This window comes from Cryptomeria japonica, chromosome 10 (genome assembly GCF_030272615.1).
Source record: "Cryptomeria japonica chromosome 10, Sugi_1.0, whole genome shotgun sequence".
Lineage (NCBI taxonomy): Eukaryota > Viridiplantae > Streptophyta > Pinopsida > Cupressales > Cupressaceae > Cryptomeria > Cryptomeria japonica.
In genome coordinates, this window is record NC_081414.1 from 415,435,646 (window position 1) to 415,454,587 (window position 18,942).

At 36.2% G+C, this 18,942-nt stretch overlaps 1 protein-coding gene across 1 annotated transcript in view; it reads right to left on the reverse strand.

Annotated features, from left to right (window-relative positions):
- LOC131038499 (acetyl-coenzyme A synthetase, chloroplastic/glyoxysomal) overlaps positions 1 to 6,287 on the reverse strand; it is a 163,315-nt gene extending 157,028 nt beyond the window's left edge. The window contains exon 1 of the mRNA XM_057970945.2: positions 5,505 to 6,287. Within this exon, the coding sequence (XP_057826928.2) occupies positions 5,505 to 5,798 (294 nt within the window). The 5' untranslated portion in view covers positions 5,799 to 6,287. The remainder of the gene's footprint in view (positions 1 to 5,504) is intronic.
- Between the last annotated feature and the right edge of the window lie 12,655 nt (positions 6,288 to 18,942).

Below are 18,942 nucleotides of genomic sequence, written 5' to 3' on the forward strand. Positions count from 1 at the left end.
TCATAAACTTCATTTGCTACCTTGTTTGACCTTGAAACCTTCTTCCTCAGGTGGAAAATGATCTAAGTTTGCTTCTTGAAGTGGTTTGGAGTTTGAAAAGTGAGTAATCTGGCCTAGAATGAGAATTTCGCTCCTGACCCTTCCAAAGGGTCCAAAGCAAAAATCCTCCTAAGGCTCATTTCCTCCGTACTTTGACCAAATTTTGAGTTGCAAGGCATCTTGAAGGGAAGTGTGGACATGTTTGGACTTTGGAAATGTTTGAAAGCCTTGAAAAAATGAAGGATTCTAGCCAAGAAGGTGAATTTCACTCCTGACCCTTCCAAAGGGTCCAGAGCGAAATTCCTTGCAAGCCTATTCTTTTGACCTTGTTTTGGCTTAAGACCTTATCCCTTGGGTGAAGGATGATGTTTGGTTACCTCTTGAGGTGATTTTGAGTTGGAAAAAGGAAGAATCAAGCCCAAATCATGATTTTCGCTCCTGACCCTTCCAAAGGGTCCAGAGCGAAAATCCTCCTAGACCTCATTTCCTTCCCTATTTGACCAAATTGTGATGTCCAAAGCATGTTGAAAGGGGAAATGGACATGATCTTGCCATTGAGAGTGTTTGATAGCATTGAGGAATGAAGATTTTAGCCAAGAAAGGAAATTTCGCTCCTGACCCTTCCAAAGGGTCCAGGGCGAAATTCCTTACAAGCCTACTTTTTTTACCTTTCTTAGGCTTAAAACCTTGTTCCTAGGGCAAGAGAGATGAGATTTTACCTTGCAATGAAGTTTCAAGTTAAAAGAATGATGATTTTTGGTCAAGAATGAGATTTTCGCTCCTGACCCTTCCAAAGGGTCCAGAGCGAATTTTCTCAAAACCTCTCTTTGCTATTAACTTTGTGCTAGATCAAGTGTGGGCTAAGGTAAAATCAAGAAGGAGATGTCCTTAGGAATGACTCCAAATTGCCAATGATTATCAAGATTGAAGGAATTGAGCCAAATGAAGAAATTCGCTCCTGACCCTTCCAAAGGGTCCAGAGCGAAATTCTAAAATCCATCTATTCCTCTCATATTTATGCCAAGCCAGGCCTAGACAAAGATGGTAGAGGTCCTTGAGATTGCCCTTGAATGGATTTTTGTCTCCAAAAATGATGATTTTGGGCTAGGGGAAGAAATTCGCTCCTGACCCTTCCAAAGGGTCTAGAGCGAAAATCTTAAAATCACCTATTTTCCTTGCAAGTCTAGTCAAATGTTAGGTTTTCATGGCTTGGATGGGTGCGAGGAGACATGTTCTTGCCTTTTGAAGTTAATTGATGTTGAAAAATGATGGAAATTAGCCCAAACCAAGGATTTCGCTCCTGACCCTTCCAAAGGGTCCAGAGCAAAAATCCTAAGATCACCTACTTTCTTTGCAAGACAAGTTAAAATTTTGATTTCTATAGCCTAGACAGGAGTGAGGCAATGTGTCCTTAGTCTTGGAGGTGAATTGAAGTTGAAAGGATGGAGGAACATGCTCAAAACTTGAAAATCGCTCCTAACCCTTCCAAAGGGTCCAGAGCGAAAAACACTAAAACCATCCTTTTCTCCAAATTTTGTGCTAAGTCAGGCCTAGACTAGGGTGAGAGAAGCTATTTGGAATGCCTTGGAAAGATGTTTATCCACCAAAGATGCAAATTTTGAGCTAAAATTGGAATTTCGCTCTTGACCCTTCCAAAGGGTCCAAAGCGAAATTCTAGATAGGTCCTGTCCCTGGCTAGTTTCTTGAGCGAATTCTCCTTTTTGGGCCTTGTGAAGATCGAACCAATGTTGCCAAGTTGAGAAGTGGGTTCAATATGGGGGATTCCAGATGAAGTGAAGTGAAGAAAGTGAAATTTAGTGTGAATAGGCAAGCAAAAAGTGAATTTCGCTCCTGACCCTTCCAAAGGATCCAGAGCGAAATTCATCAAAGTCACTATTTCCTCTTTGTGTCAAGACAAGATTTTGATTCCTAAGGCATGAAAAGACTGGAGAGAGGTTGTTTAAGCCTTGCAAGATGAGTTGAAGTGAAGGAAAACAAACAAAGAGAGAAATTCGCTCCTGACCCTTCCAAAGGGTCCAAGGCGAAATCCTTTGAAACTGCTATTTTTCACCTTGTTGGGGCCAGGCGAGGAGCTAATTGTGAGGTAACGTTGAAAGGAGGTCTAAATGAGCCAGGAATGCAAAATTCGCTCCTGACCCTTCCAGAGGGTCCAGGGCGAAATTCTTATAGGGCTTGTCCCGGGAAAGAGTCTTGAACTAACTTCATTTTAATATCTTTTGTTGATGATTTAAGGTGTGAAATATTATGTTGAAATGAATTTATTATGTGTCCTTAATCATCTTTTGATTTGTTTTGCAGATGAAAGAAGATCAAGCCAAGACAAGGACGACCTTCTCCAATCCAGCCAAGACAAGGACGACCTTCTCCAGTCCAGCATCAACAAGGACGACCTTCTCCAGTCCAGCATCAACAAGGACGACCTTCTCCAATCCAACATCAACAAGGACGGCCTTCTCCGGTCTAGCATCGTCAGGGACGACCTCTTCCAGTCAAACATTTGAAGGAAAGACAAGGTGGCATCCCAGTCATCACTCCTCCATGTCGGATTGGTCCACTTCAGCATGTCCAGATTCAATGTACCTGACTCATGGGAGATGGCACAAACTTCAATGTACCTACCCCGGTTCTCCATTGGTCGAATATTTCGGAGAAGACATGTGTCCAAATAATGCAATTATTTCATTGGTTGAAGGAAAGACAAGGTGGCATCCCAGTCATCACTCCTCCATGTCGGATTGGTCCACTTCAGCATGTCCAAATTCAATGTACCTGACTCATGGGAGATGGCACAAACTTCGATGTACCTACCCCAATTCTGCATTGGTCGAATATTCCAGAGAAGATATGTGTCCAAATAATGCAATTATTTCATTGGCCAATGAAATAATTGCATTATTTGGACACATGTCAGGAGTGAAATTCCTAATCTTGGCCAAGATCCTGACTTCATTTTCACATTTCTTCATTCAAACAAGCGTTTTTTCCTTCATCCAAGCCTGGGAATGCGTTAGTTCTAGGTTTTGGTCAAAGTAGAATGTCCTATGGAGAATTTCGCTCTGGACCCTTTGGAAGGGTCAGGAGCGAAATTTGACATTTTGGACTCTCCGTCAGGATCATTTTATGGAATATAACATTTAAGTATAAGTGATACTTTAAGTTATATTCCATATATACTTTCAGGATGTTTGAGAGTGGTTTCGGACCTCCAGGAGTTATATTGCAAAATCTAGTTTTTGGAGGATTCTTCAGTTTTCCAGACTTAATCAAATTTCAGGATCAGGACATTCTAGACTTAGCCAAATTTCAGGATCAGGACATTCCAGACGTAGCCAAATTTCAGGGCATTTGAAGATCAGGATGACATTTCAGACTTCATCACTCACCAACTCGACCTAGCTCGGACCTTCAAGAATGATACCCACTCACAAAGCAAGACACAATTAGCAACGAGAGCAAAACCAGGCCCTAAGGAAGACTCTCAAAGAAACCCTAATTCTGGGGCCCTGTGGACTCACCTTGGCTCAAGCAAAGCCTGTAATCCAACGATCCCCTCGACAGCACTCATCCTGCAAAGGCTAACAGACAAAACCCTAAAAGACCTAGAAAACAAACCCTAGAAAGCAAAAAGCAGAGGTCCCCATTTGCAATGGGGCGATGTGTGAATACGTCACAACAGTACTACATGTAATAAAGAATTGCAGCAAAAGGCAAAGTTGGCATATGCGAGATTTTGGTACTACAATAATATTTCATTCAATGTTGCTTCTATTGGTCACTGCATTGACCATGTCAAGTAAGGGGTTCACGAACCCAAGTTGTCATGAGTTGAGTGGGCCATTATTGCAAGATGAGGTCGAAAACACATGCCGATTAGTGGAAGAACAAAGGAGAATTTGGGAAAAGAATGGCTGCACCATTTTATTTGATGGGTGGACAGATGGCAATAAAAGGACACTCATCAACTTTTTTGTTGCTTCAAGGGGGCAGTTGGTATTTTTAAAATCAGTTGATGCCTCCAATAAAGTAAAAAATGCACACCTTGTGCAATGTATTGGATGAGGTGGTGATAAAAGTGGGAGTGCAAAATGTCATTCAGATTGTGACCGATAATGCAGCTGCATATGTGGCAGCTAGAAAACTTCTATAGGCTAGGCATCCAACATTATTTAAGAGCTCCTGTGCTGCCCATTGTCTTGACTTACTCCTTGAGGACATAGGAAAACTGAGTTGTGTGAAGAATGTGGTTGATGATGGAAGGAAAGTTCATCTACAACCACACATGGGTCCTGAATCTTATGAGAGAGCACACTAATGATAAGGATCTCGTGCGATCAAGAGTCACTATAATTGCATTTGAATTAATCATTCAAAAATTTCCATTGTAAAATTGACTGTGGGTGCATTAGAATTAATCATTTAACTGTCAAAAAATGAATAGGGTGGCCAATGAAGCTGCGGATATGATGGGTTGATTAATCAAACAAGCAGTGGCCTTCTTGTTTCCAACAGCTGTAAGCCTGTAACAATGTAAACTGGCACGATGTCCATAAAGCAGTTTCCTCGTATAGGCCAAAACCTACATCTCATATCGATGAGCAATACTTTCTTCCACCTAGTTCCAAACTTTGATAACGTGCAGGCAGATAGGAGATCTATTAAGATCAACGGGAACACCACATCAGGCAAAAAAAGCTGCAGAAATGAACCGTGTCATGCTGGAATGAATATATGAACAATAGGCTAATGATTTAAACCTCTTCAGTTCAGACTGAACTCTAGAAGATTTTATTACATTATATCTGTCATGTGAACAATATCTGGCCTGCGAGCTTGGAGATTTTTGACATCTTGTTTATGAAGTTTTTTTCCTGTTATCTAATGCGAGTGAAAATCTGGTGAGCTATAATCAGACACCAAAGTTTATGGATACTTTAGGATCTCGTCTATAAGACTAATTCTTGATTTATTGTGCAGGTGTATGTATATGTTTTCATCACTTAGCCAGAAAAGTAAATGGAAACGAAATCGACTTCATAACTGACTGCAATAGCCTTGGGAAATTAAATTGTGTAAAGGGAGGCTATTACAACAACAGCGAAATGGGGATAATATAGAAAACAGTTGGGAAGTGAAAGTAATAGAAACGGAAGGGCTGAAGCTGGTTAGATTGCTGCTGAAAAAAGCATATCATTCTACACAGCAAGTGACTGGCACCCAATTCATTTTTACGTCATACGAACAAAAAGTTCCGAAAATTCTTCATGCACAGCTAATTTTCAGCAAATTCCAATTTCTTCATATTCTTTTGAGCTTACATAGAGGTTTAAATAAAAAAGATTCAGAATTTCCGACAGCAAGATTCTACCACTATGCTCTGTGTCGCTAATTTGAAGAAATGTTGAGACAATTCAGAATGAAAAGTAAATAACAGAGAATAACTTTACTTGATCGAAAGAGGATATCAAAGCCTGATTTTTGAATTGGTCAGAGGGCAAAACGAGATCCCCGTCAGCAATGTCTTGTGCCATTGCTTTCGCTTCCCCTGCTGAATGTGATATATTTGCTGTGACAGGCGACATTCCTCTTCGCAGCCTACTCCACCTCAATTTGCTCCTGCAGCCGCCGAGACCAGTACAACCGAAACTTTCACTAGGATATCCAAACTTAGCGGGTACAGAGATCGAACTGTTAGATCTCCCAATCAACCCAAAAAAACTCGTAGATTGCGCACATGCCATATGCCCAGCGAACCTCTATTTTAATTATATAATTGAGATAAAGATGAAAAGGGATACTACTGGCACGGTCCCGTTTACCCTCCCCAGATTTAGAGGGCTCTAAACTATCTCCTTTTATTTAGTTTTTAGCCTGATTTTTTACGAGAAGCCCGCCAGTAATTCTAGCATCAATATTTTGTATTTAAAATAATTGGTTTGCCATTACGAGGCATATGATCATGCGTGGACTTTCTGGTAATATACGTCCGCCTGCCTGCAGAATCCGAATGAACGAGGTTTTTGATATTCGACAAATAAAATTATTATGGCGTCACTGGGCCCATCTTATGCATCTTTTCCTGTGCGATAGAAATCCCTAGGCTTGTAAAATAAAGGCAATCGTAAAAGTCACGCAATAACAACCCGGGAAAAAAAATTCATATAATTCGATTCTCACCAGGGCCCCCATTGAATACGAATTGTGCCCCGTCTGAAATGCTCCTCGGTAATGATTTTGTGGGTAGGATAAAAATTTAATAATATATGAACAACTCTCATTATGGAAATGAAAATAATTTTTTAAAAAAAATCAATTTTCATTAATTTACTGAAGTGGAAAAAATATATAGAAGCATAAGAAGAAAGGTTGTATGTTTTTTTGTAATATTGGAGGAGTGGAGAAAAGGCATCAAACAAGCATGTCATTTTAATGAGGGTTGTTTTTATCAAAATTTATTCAAAGAGGAGATCATTGAGAAGAGAAGTTGGGATACGTATCATCTCTTTGAGTAAGAATCCGAGTGAAATGTACAAGATCAATACGACAACACTAAATGTCCCATAGGCTATTTTTAACATCCTAGATGTTAAAAGTTCTATCTATCAAGCCTTGTTGACTGTAAGGCCCTTACATCATAAGGGATGTTGTCAAGACCATGCCTCAAACAAATTTAACGGAATGGATGTCCCTCAATTCTTGACTCTTAGGTGAAGACATTTCAACTTAGAGGTTCATGCTCTTGTATTAACTAACTAAAAGTTCTTTGTGGATGATATAAAATCCTCCATCAAAAAAAAGAAAAAAACTATAATAATTATTAATCGGTTGTAGTACAATTGGATGGGGTGATCGAATGTTTTTCATTGCACCATCCACCAAGGTTTTACCTCCAAAGGTATGATATAAGCAATGAGATTGAGATCATGTACAACCAACTTTGGCGAAGTAAATATCCCTCAATACTTAACTCTTACTTGAAGAGGTATCAACATAGGCTTATTTTCTTATATCAAATAGGAAAACAAACTTATGAATGATATAAAATCCTCCATCAAAAAGATTTATAATAATTTATTTATAAAAAATATTTTTTCAGAATTTTATTATTTATTATAAAAAAATCAAAATTGACTATGAAAAAATATACCTTTTTCACTATAAAATATTCAAGATTCTTTGTTTTGACCTCTAGTAATGATCATTTGGACTTCAAGCTACAATGGAATATTCTAGACATTGAATTATAACTTTGATTTGCATAAGCATTAATAGCAATAATTAAAGTAACTAGTGATGGAAAGTGATTTTTATAGTTTTTTTCATTCATTTTACCACATCATCTTCAAGTGCAACATAATCAAGTCGTAAAATTAATAAGGAGCTACTATTAGGTATTTACAAATTTATAATTATTTTTTAAATAAATATTCTTAGCAAAACTTTGTGAAATATCTTATTTTCTCTCATCTTGCTACATCATCCTCATATTACTTGATCAATCCACAAAAGAAATTGTAAGGGTTGATATTAGGCATTTTCAAATTTGAAAGATGTCATTATAAGAAAGAGATGTGTTAGACCTAGCTTATAATGTCAATTAGTTTGTGCATTTAGTGGAGAAAATGATAGAATGGGATTTCATTGAAGGCATAATTAATTTTCATATTAATTTGTCCTACCACACCGCAATACAAAAGGATGATTATGATGGCTCTAATAGCATTAATACCATTCAAGCAACTACAAAACATCAATTGAGTTGAAATTTGAGCCTCAAATTGATATTTGAATAAGACTCACTTTATTGATATAGTTGGATTTTTATCATCATATTTTAATGCATTAAAAATATAGTGAAATTTAAATAGCATCTTTTGTTGACATCAAAATCATACACACTAATTTCTACATCTACCATCTCTTAATTATTAAAATAGTGACATTCTAATTCTCTTAATTTATCACAATTAATTTAATTGAATATTAGTTATTTTTAATTAATTAAAAATGAATCATTTCTCACATTATTCGTTAATAAATTAATTTAAGCTCTAAATTACACTTTATCAATTAACTATGCAATCAAAGTAGTTCATTAAATAATCAACTTAGTTAACAACAAAATCAATTTAGCTAGCTCAAAATGATAAATTAAATAATAAACAACTCACCCATCAAATCAATTGACTACATAGTCATTTTCACCCAACTAATAAATTGATTACCACCTCTCACCATCACATCCACCAATCATGGATCAAACTCATAATCTAAGTTTCACTTGTACTGTTTAATTCATCTCAAAAATCTATAAATTAGAGTCTAACTCTCCATTCACCAAGGATTTTAAATCGAGTAAAGAAATGTCATTCAAGTGAGCATTGAATACTATCAAAAGTATATCCATATAATACTTTGTTGGGACTCAAATTTGTAGTGTCAATTTATGCTTGAGTTCCTTCCCTATTATCCCTATTATTGATAATCGATCTAAGGTCCATCATAAATGGTTCCTCTTTATGTTAAAGGCTAGAAAGATCTATGGAAAGCCTTAGTCTATGTGTTTCTAGTGTCATCTCTTGTATTTTGTATGTTTACCAAAGTTTCAAAATTTTAAGGAAGTCTACACTTGCATACTCTTCTCACTAATCTCAACAACCCACATGGAACCCTTGTGAAAAATTCCTTTGTTTTTAGTTTGCCAACATTTCAAAGTCTTAGGGTTCCTCTCACTCACTTGCTACTATCCCTTGATCCTAAAGATCTAAAACCCAACTTGACTCTTTGTAAACATTTCTTATATGATTTTTTTAAATAATAGCATTATGCATCCCTTCATCCCTTTACTAATTTGTTATCTTGGTCATGCTTTTCCCAAAAGACTAAAATGTGATCTTTTTTCACTAGGTCACTCATTGAAGTTTTAGATTTTTCTCATCCTTGATACCTTCATTTAATAAGCGTAGTCTAGCTAACATCAGTGGTCATGATTCAACTTCATGTTAATGTAAGTAATTATAACGATATCATGTTGATGTCATCTATCAATCAAACTTTCAAGCTTCTTCATCCATCCATTACTTTAGGTACCCATTTCATCATAATTTTTCTCCCTAAAGTTGGATCCAATATGCCACAAAATTCTCTTTCAAAGTTTGACTTTTAGCTTTTCCCCATTCAGGTACTTTATTGTGTTCATATTTAAAATATTGAAACTCCACGACTCCTTTGTAAACATTTACCAAAGTTGAACTTTCAGTCTCATGTTTGTAAGGAAGCTAAGGTAGTGGAATAAATTTTTACACTAATCTTGAGAGGAGGGTTATGCAAAAAAAAATATCTTTACAACAACTCTAGAAATCAAATAGAATTAAACATAAATACCATTCATACCACAAAATAATGATTTACATGGAGAAATCTCTTTCGGAAGAAAAACTCCACACTCCAAATGCCACCCAATATATTATACTAAAATCAATAAGATTATAATATATTTGCATAAAATATTTCATAGGAGTGTCCCCAACTAGAGATGTGAAGGCAATTCAACATACATAAGACTCACACACAATCTCCATCTCAAGCACCTAATATATAAGAGATATGATACATGAAATCATCAAACAATATTTACAAAACCTTAAGCTAAAACCAACCAAAAGTGACATCCAAATTATATCCAATCAAAGGTGCCATGTGGTGTTCAAAAACACACACCAATGCATGTAACTCCCTCTTATAACTCTTTTCTATATCCAACACGTTTTCACATTTTTCAATTTAAGAGATCCAACTTTCAAAGGCCATAACTTTTGATCCAAGAGATCAATTAACAAACCATTCCAATCATTTTTGTGAGGTGCTTTATCAAGCTACAACTCCCTTTTCCATTTATGACCACTTTTCGGCCCAAAAATGGCCTTTAAGTACTTTAAACTTCACTTTAATTTTTTTTAAAATAAAAACTTTAATATCTTAAAATTCAAACACGATATTAGTTCATAACTTTACCAGCATGTTCATTTGGCAATTATGTAGCTTTGGGGAACTTTTGGACCCATCATTCTCATACATAAACTTACTCTAAATAGTAACCTTTGGGGAACTTTTGGACCCATCATTCCCATACATAAACTTACTCTAAATAGTAACCTTTTATATTTGCAAGGTTGAGACACCTTTTTCCTAACATGTTTAACTCAATACTGAGTTAAGCCTCATCTTGAACCTTGATCTTGACCTCCCAAAAATCTTTCCTTGTTAAAATTCCCTCGTTGACCTTCCCAGTTTTCTCATCCCTTCTACCATGACCTCCATGGCAACCCCAGTTACCTAATGCTTTGATCGTGTCATGAGATATGACTTGTTAAACAGTTCAAATAACCGGAAGACAACTGAGAGGGGGGGTTGAATCAGTTGTCACAGATTACCAGAACCATTAGCAATTAAAACTTTAATACCGGAACCCAAAAAATTAATACCGGAATAACAGGTAAACCAATTAAGAATAAACAATAATCAGAGAATAAATACCATCCACGTGACACCAAGATTTATACATGGAAAATCCGATAAAGGGAAAAACCATGGTGGGAAGCCTACCCACAGTCAGATAATACTTCTGCAGTAAGTGTGTGAATTACAATTGAGGGGCCTGCACTTGCAGGAAGGCTAACAGCCTAGAGCGTACTGCTCATCACAAAAGGAGTCTCACTGACTACATAGAAATCTAGACTACAATCCAGAAGAATGAATAAAATGCAAAGATAGCATCTCCTATGCTTGAGTACAGTTTCGGTTAAGTTCAAGACCAGAGGACTAAATCCTCTTACATAAACCCAACTTGATCTCCAATGATCAACCAAATCCTCTGCCTGAATGATATTACATTATTCGCACATTACATATCCATATCCCTTTTCTATGACCATGATGATCTACAATGAGATCTTACATCATATATATACAAACCCTCGACCATAAACAATCAGGTCGACCACCAGGCAATAAACCAATTACATAATTACAAAACATGTCAGCCTTATATCAAACAAATAATAGCCAACTCATAAGACATCCTGAAAACACATCAAGAGGTCCAATCCAAACATTACATTAAGCCAGTCCATAACCTAGATCAACCGGGACCCAATATAGGTCCACACGCTAAAGCAATGATCCCAATATGCCAAGTCTCGAACATGATCACCATCTACATCCTGAATTTCTATCGGAAGCTGCACCAACACCACTTATGCATATCATCAAAGATCTTCATCAAAGCTCTGCCAGTGAAACCCTAGTCGAAACCACAAACCAAGCTTCCAAGAAAACATGATAGCATCCGATCACCAGACCAAAACCAACTAACTAAATATGAACATGAGTAAGCCAATTCCATAACCAAATCATACCGAAGCATATCGGATCATGTTGGATCCAATCCAACCAAAAACCACACAACCTACCAGGACCAGAAGGGTGTCGGTAAAGCATCCAAAACAGCTAGTGTTGACATCAATAACAAAAGATCAATGCAACACATAATCAATTCCTCTAAATGGCCAATAATCTCCCCCTTTGGCATTGATGGCAACACTGGATGTGAAAAACATCTAAGTACCAAGAAATGTCAAACAAGTCTCCCCTAATGGAAGACAACCAACAATCTCACACTCAAAGATATAGCAATGAAGTTCTGAAAACAAAGACCAAACTCCCCCTTTGAATAATATCTTTGTAAAGCTCTGAATTACACATATATCTCTCCCCCTAATGTATAGAACTCCTTAAGTTTTTCACATCAATATCTCTCCCCCTTTGACATCAATGCCAAAAATCTGACAAAATTATCAAAGCAAAAACATAAACCACTGAAACACAAAGCTAACTACTCCCTTTGAGTAGTAGCATCCCCACATCAATGTCAGAATGAATAATATCTCTGATAATACATACCGGACTGATGCCAAAAAGCATCAATCAATTATCTTCCAAAGGGGCAGAAACTCCTAACATGTCTCTCAAGTACTCAAATGGTTCTTTAGGCAAAGGTTTAGTGAAAATATCTGCAATTTGCTCTTAAATGTTCACATAAACCAGTATAACTTCATTTTCTTCCACCTTCTCCTTCAAAAAGTTATACTTGATAGATATGTGCTTTATCTTAGAGTGAAATATCGGATTCTTTGATATGTCAATAGCAGCAGGGTTATCACAGTGAATAACTATCGGTCCAGTGCAATGCACTTTGATATCCTTCAACATTTGCTTCATCCATAGAACCTGTGTACAATTAGTAGTAGTGGCAACATACTTATCTTCAACAATAGATAAAGAAGTACATGACTATTTCTTGCTGATCCATGAAACCAACTTCTTTCTAAGAAAGAAGGCTCCACCAGAAGTACTTTTTCGGTCATCAACATCACCAGCCCAATCAGCATCTGCATATACACATAAAGTAAATTCGTCATCCTTAGGGTACCACAAACCATATTCAGATGTACCTTGCAAGTATCTAAAAATTCTTTTCATCACACTCTCATGATTTTCTCTAGGATCACTTTCAAATCTAGATGCAATACAAACAACATTCATTATGTCAGGCCTAGTCTGAGTCAAATAAAGCAGACCTCCAATCATAGATTTGTATCTTGTAGGATTTACCGATGCAGAAACATCTTTCATTGTCAATCTCTCACTTGTAACCTTAGGAGTACTTACCGGTTTAGAATCTCTGATACCAAATTTCTTCAAGAATTCCCTAGCATACTTAGTTTGACAGATGAAAATACCTTTATCAATCTGAGTAATCTACAAACCTAAGAAAAATTTAATTTCCCCAATCATAGACATTTCAAATTCTTTTTCCATATTCTGAGAAAATTCCATGCACAACTTATCTTCACCTCCAAAAATGATGTCATCAACAAAAAAATCAGTAATCAGTATATCATCATTAGTGATCTTATAATATAAATTATTGTCAGCATTACCCTTAGTAAAACCAAGCATCAAAAGATATTTATCCAATCTTGCATACCAAGCTTTGGGTGCATGTTTCAATCCATATAAACTTTCCTTAACCTACAAACCATGTTTATATCATCTGAAAGTGAAAAACCATCAGGTTGCTCAATATAAACTTCCTCATCAAGATCCCCACTTAGAAATTCACACTTGACATCCATCTGATAAACCTTGTAGTTTTTATGGGCAGCATAAGCAAGAAATAATCTTACAGCTTCAATCCTAGCTATAGGTGCAAAAGTCTCACCATAATCAATTCCTTCCTTCTGAGAATATCCTTTACAAACCAATATAGCCTTGTTCCTTACAACTTGACCATCCTCATTCAATTTATTACTAAACACCCATTTAGTTCCAATAATATTCTTATTTTTAGGCCAGGGAACTAAAGTCCATGTGTTATTCTTCTCAATCCAATCTAATTCTTCTTCCATAGCTTTCAACCAACATTCATCTTTACATGCTTCAATTACTGATACCGGTTCAACTTGAGAAATTAAACATACATCATTAGTTGCCAGTCTTCTACTTGTCATCACTCCATTTTTCTTATCCCCAATGATCTAATCTTCTGAATGATTCAATCTCACATACCTAGGAGTCTTCTGACTCTTTGTTCCTCTTCCTAGTTCTTCAGTTACTGTTTAATTTTCTGATACTGCTAGAGTAACTAGTTCAACACTCTATTCCGATAAAGGTTCTACCGGTTCAGATATAATCATTTCCACCATCGATTCTTGCTCATAAACTCTTATTTGGCTTCTATTCAACTCATCCACCTTGGCATTAGCACTCTCCACAATTCCCTGCAATCTCTTGTTATAACATCTATATGCCTTGCTTTCATTAGAATAACCAACAAATATGCCTTCATCACATCTAGGATCAAATTTTCCAGTGATATCATCTCTCCTGATATAACATTTACTACCAAATATTTTGAAATACTTAACTGTAGGTGTATTGCCAAACCATAATTCATAAGGTGTCTTATCGGTTTCTCCTTTGATATGTACTCCGTTGAATGTATAAAATGTTGTGCTCGCTACTTCTCTCCAGTAGATATGAGGTAGTAGCTTCCATCATCATTGTTCTAGCAGCATCCAAGATAGTTTTGTTCTTCCTTTCCACAATTCCATTCTGCTGAGGTGTCTGGGGAGCATAAAATTGTCTCCTTATACCATGCTTCTCACAAAAGTTATTAAACTCACCGGATGTGAATTCTCCACCATGATCTGACCTCAAACATTTAATCTTCAAACTTGTCTTTGTTTCTACTTTAGCTTTAAATATTTTAAACTTTTCAAAAGCCTCAGATTTCTCCCTTAGAAAAGTAACCCACATCATTCTTGAATAGTCATCAATGATTAACATAAAATATCTATCACCTTGAAAACTTTTAACTCTAGCAGGGCCACACAAATCAATACGAATAAGATCAAGAACATCATTAGATTTATCTTGTATACTCCTAAAAGAGGCTTTGACCTGTTTACCCATTTGACATTCTTTACATACCAGATTATAGAGCTTAGGTATATCTCTAACTACCTTAGTTGAACTAATCTTCACAATGCAATCAAGATTCACATGACATAGCCTCTTATTCCATAGCCAACTCTCATCAATTTGTGCAATCAAACATGTCTTTTCACTGAAATTCAAATGAAATATATTACCTTTTGTCTGTGTACCGGTTTCAATCTCTAAACTAGATCTGTTAATGATTTTGCATTTTCCATCCTTGAATTGTAATTGAAATCCCTTATCCACCAATTGTCCTACACTCAAAAGATTATGCCTTAAACCTTCAACATAATAAACATTATCAGTATTGTGCTTACCATCCAATGATATAGTTCCTTTTTCTTTGATCATACATGCTTTGCCATCTCCAAATCTAACTAGACCGCCATCAAATTCTTGCAAAGATAGAAACTTCCCTTTATCTCCAATCATATGATGTGAACAACCACTATCAATTACCCACAAATCCTTGTCTTCAATTTTAGCAGTAAGTGTCTTCTCTTCAGGTACATTCTCTTCCAGTGTCGGAACATCTTCCTTGATAGCCAGGAACACCCATTCCTTCCCATTGTTGGAACCACTAGCAGAGTCTTTTGTCGGTTCATCATCAGAATCAGTAACACCTTCCTTATCCGCTATTTAGCATGATTTGTCTTTGTTTTTTCTATACTTATACTTGTTCTGATATCCAGGGTTAGGCTTAAATGATCTTCTCACTCTTTCTTCAAATCTTGAATTTCTTTCAAGACATGTAGATGCAAAATGACCAATCTTATTACATGCAAAACATTTAAAAGGTTCTTTTCCTTCACACTTACTTCCTATCGGTCCTTTAGGTACTCTTCTAGCAAACAGTGCTTCAAGTTGCTCAAACTCATCATCTTCTCTCTTCATATCATCCAATTCCTTTGCATATAAAGCTTTCCAATCTTGCTTACCGATTGATGATGCAAATGCATGAAAAGCAGGTTCAAACTTTACAGCTCCAGAAGGTCCAAATTCTTCAACCTCAAAAGAAGATAATTTCCCAACCAAGGTATCTTTGTTGATAGAAGTATTAGCCATTGTTCTCAATTCATTAATTGCAGTAGCCTTCATATTTTAAGCTGGTGGTAGGGCTCTCAGAACTTTAGAAACAATTTCATCTTCACTCAGAGTTCCACCACAGCATTGAATTTCCATAACAATCTCATTTACCCTTTCCATGAATGCAGTAATCCTTTCATCTTCTTCCATCTTCAAGTTTTCATATCTCACCCGGTAACCATCAAGTTTAGAAATCTTTACAGTGGGGTCACCTTCATTAAAAGTCTCCAACTGATCCCATATAGTCTTTCCAGATGATTTGTCGGTTAATCCCATTATTTATTGATCAGAAAGTGCACACAAGAGGGCTTATCTTTCTCTACAATCATTCTCAAGCTCCTTATCCAAGTTTGTCAGAGGAGAGTTGACAAATGTCGGATTATGAGGTGTAGCACCATTCTGTGTGATCTCCCAAATCTCCTTATCGAGACATCTCAGATGAGTCTCCATCTGAATCTTCCATAATGTGTAATTTGTTCCATCAAGCCTAGGAATATCTCTCCAAAAGATAGCTCCAGATGAACTAGATGAACTTGAACTGTTAGTCACCATAGGATCTTCCTCAAGTGATTAAGATTTATGCAAAGAGGACCAGAGCTCTAATACCAATTGTTAGACAATTCAAATAACCGGAAGACAACCGAGAGGGGGGGTGAATTAGTTGTCATGGATTACTAGAACCATTAGCAATTAAAAATTTAATACCGGAACCCAAAACATTAATATTGGAATGCTTAAACCAAATATTGAAATAACAGATAAACCAATCAAGCATAAACAATAATCAGAGAATAAATACCATCCACATGAAACCAAGATTTATAAGTGGAAAACCCGGTAAAGGGAAAAACCACGGTGGGAAGCCTACCCACAGTTAGATAATACTTTTGCAGTAGGTATGTGAATTACAATTGATGGGCTTGCACTTGCAGGAAGGCCAACAGCCTAGAGCGCACTGCTCATCACATAAGGAGTCTCACTGACTACATAGAAATCCAAACTACAATTTGGAAGAATGAATGAACTACAAAGATAGCATCTCTTATGCCTGAGTACAGTTTCGATTAAGCTCAATACTAGAGGAATAAATCCTCTTACATAAACCCAAATCGATCTTCAATGATCAACCAAATCCTCTGCCTGAATGATATTACATTATTTGCACATTACATATCCATATCCTTTTCATATGACCATGATGATCTACAATGAGATCTTACATCATATATATACAAACCCTCGACCATAAACAATCAGGTCGGCCACCAGGAAATAAACCAATTACATAATTACAAAACATGTCGGTCTTAGACCAAACAAATAATATCCAACTCATAAGACATCCCAGAAACACATCGAGAGGTCCAATCCACACGTTACATTAAGCTGGTCCATAACCTAGATCAACCGAGACCCAATATAGGTCCACACGCTAAAGCAATGATCCCAATCCACCAAGTCTCGAACATGATCACCATCAACATCCCAAATCTCCACCAGAAGATGCACCAACACCACTTATGCATATCATCAAAGATCTTCATCAAAACTTTGTCGGTGAAACCCTCGTCGGAACCACAAACCAAGCTTCCAAGCAAACAAGATAGCATCTGATCACAAGACCAAAACCAACTGACTGAATATGAACATGAGTAAGCCAATTCCATAACCAAATCATATCAGATCATGTCGGATCCAATCCAACCAGAAACCACACAACCTACCAAGACTAGAAGGGTGTCGGTAAAGCATCCAAAACAGCTAGTGTCGACATCAATGACAAAACATCAATGCAACACATAATCAATTCCTCCAAATGGCCAACAATGACTTTCCTCTAACCCTCAACTATTCAAAACTCTTTTCATTTCTTACTACAAGTCTCACCTAACATATTGGATGGTCCAATACTCTATTAATTACCTAATTGGGCCCTACAAATACTATATTTAATTTCATAACACCCAAAAATTATTATATATAAAAGTTTACACGTATTCAAAGAAGAAATCCGGTACTCATCCAATACCATATTTATTATTGTAGAGCTTTATGACTAACATGGCATCTCCATTCAAAAAAAATCATCATCTTTACACAATATTTTGCAATCCTATTAATATTTAGAGGAATGGTGAATGTATAAGGAATAATAAAATCACTATTTGAGATATTTGTAGCTCACAAAAATAAGATTTTTATTCGTGACATTTATTATGATGATGAAAAGGGCATGGGAATTTTTTGTACAATCAAATTTGCACACCATCTTCTTCAACCCGATTTCCATGTTGTCTGATATTCATTTTTTGGTGGTTTTTGATGAACGTTGTGCAAAAGAATGGAGGGTTAAATGTATGATAGTATATATTTACCATTATAACTACTCTGTAAGTTGTATAGAGGTAGTTATTGTATCAGGTGTATGTAAATAATTGTCTATTTGGTTGGTCATGTTGGTGTTTCCAACTGATTCTCCTATAACTCCTATGAATTAGCCACATTCAATCAACAAGTTCTAAGTTCAATGACCAATGAATAGGATTCAAGGATTGAAACCCTCTACACTTCTAGTTTTGCAAGATCGAGGTGGGTGTCTCTATACAATGCCTTAAGATCCAATGCAAATTATACACAGACATTGTGTTTTATAGCAGATGGTTCCCAATGAAAATAGACCAAGGAAAGTATTTTAAACCTTAAATTGGCTCCATTCTTGGTTTATTGAACAATTAACCAGCAACTGGGAACATTTCCTAACTAAACTTACTCCTAATAATAGGAAATTAAAAGAGGCTTTGATTATATATGATTGTTTCTAAACCAAACATGGACACTTCAACAAATTAGTGCCCGATTCCTAGGGTAAGGATTCGAGCTTTAAATAATGAACACATTCACATAACATATTTAATTCTAGTCCCTGGATTTTAACATTTACACCTTACACAAATGAATCCACTCTTGCAATCATAAAATTCTACTTACATATCCCTATAATTCCCTCAAACTCACGATAATTTGCATATAGAATTTAATTCTTTCTTTAAAAGAAACCCATACACATATTACACAATCACACGAAATTTATAATGACAAATCAAATTATGCTTTGTATTATTGATTTATATGAAACTTGAGAGTATCATATTAAATCTCTTAATTTAAGTCTCCATGAAGAAAAGATTATATCCTTTTTATTTTCTCACCTAATCAACTAGAAATGTAGTGTGTAAG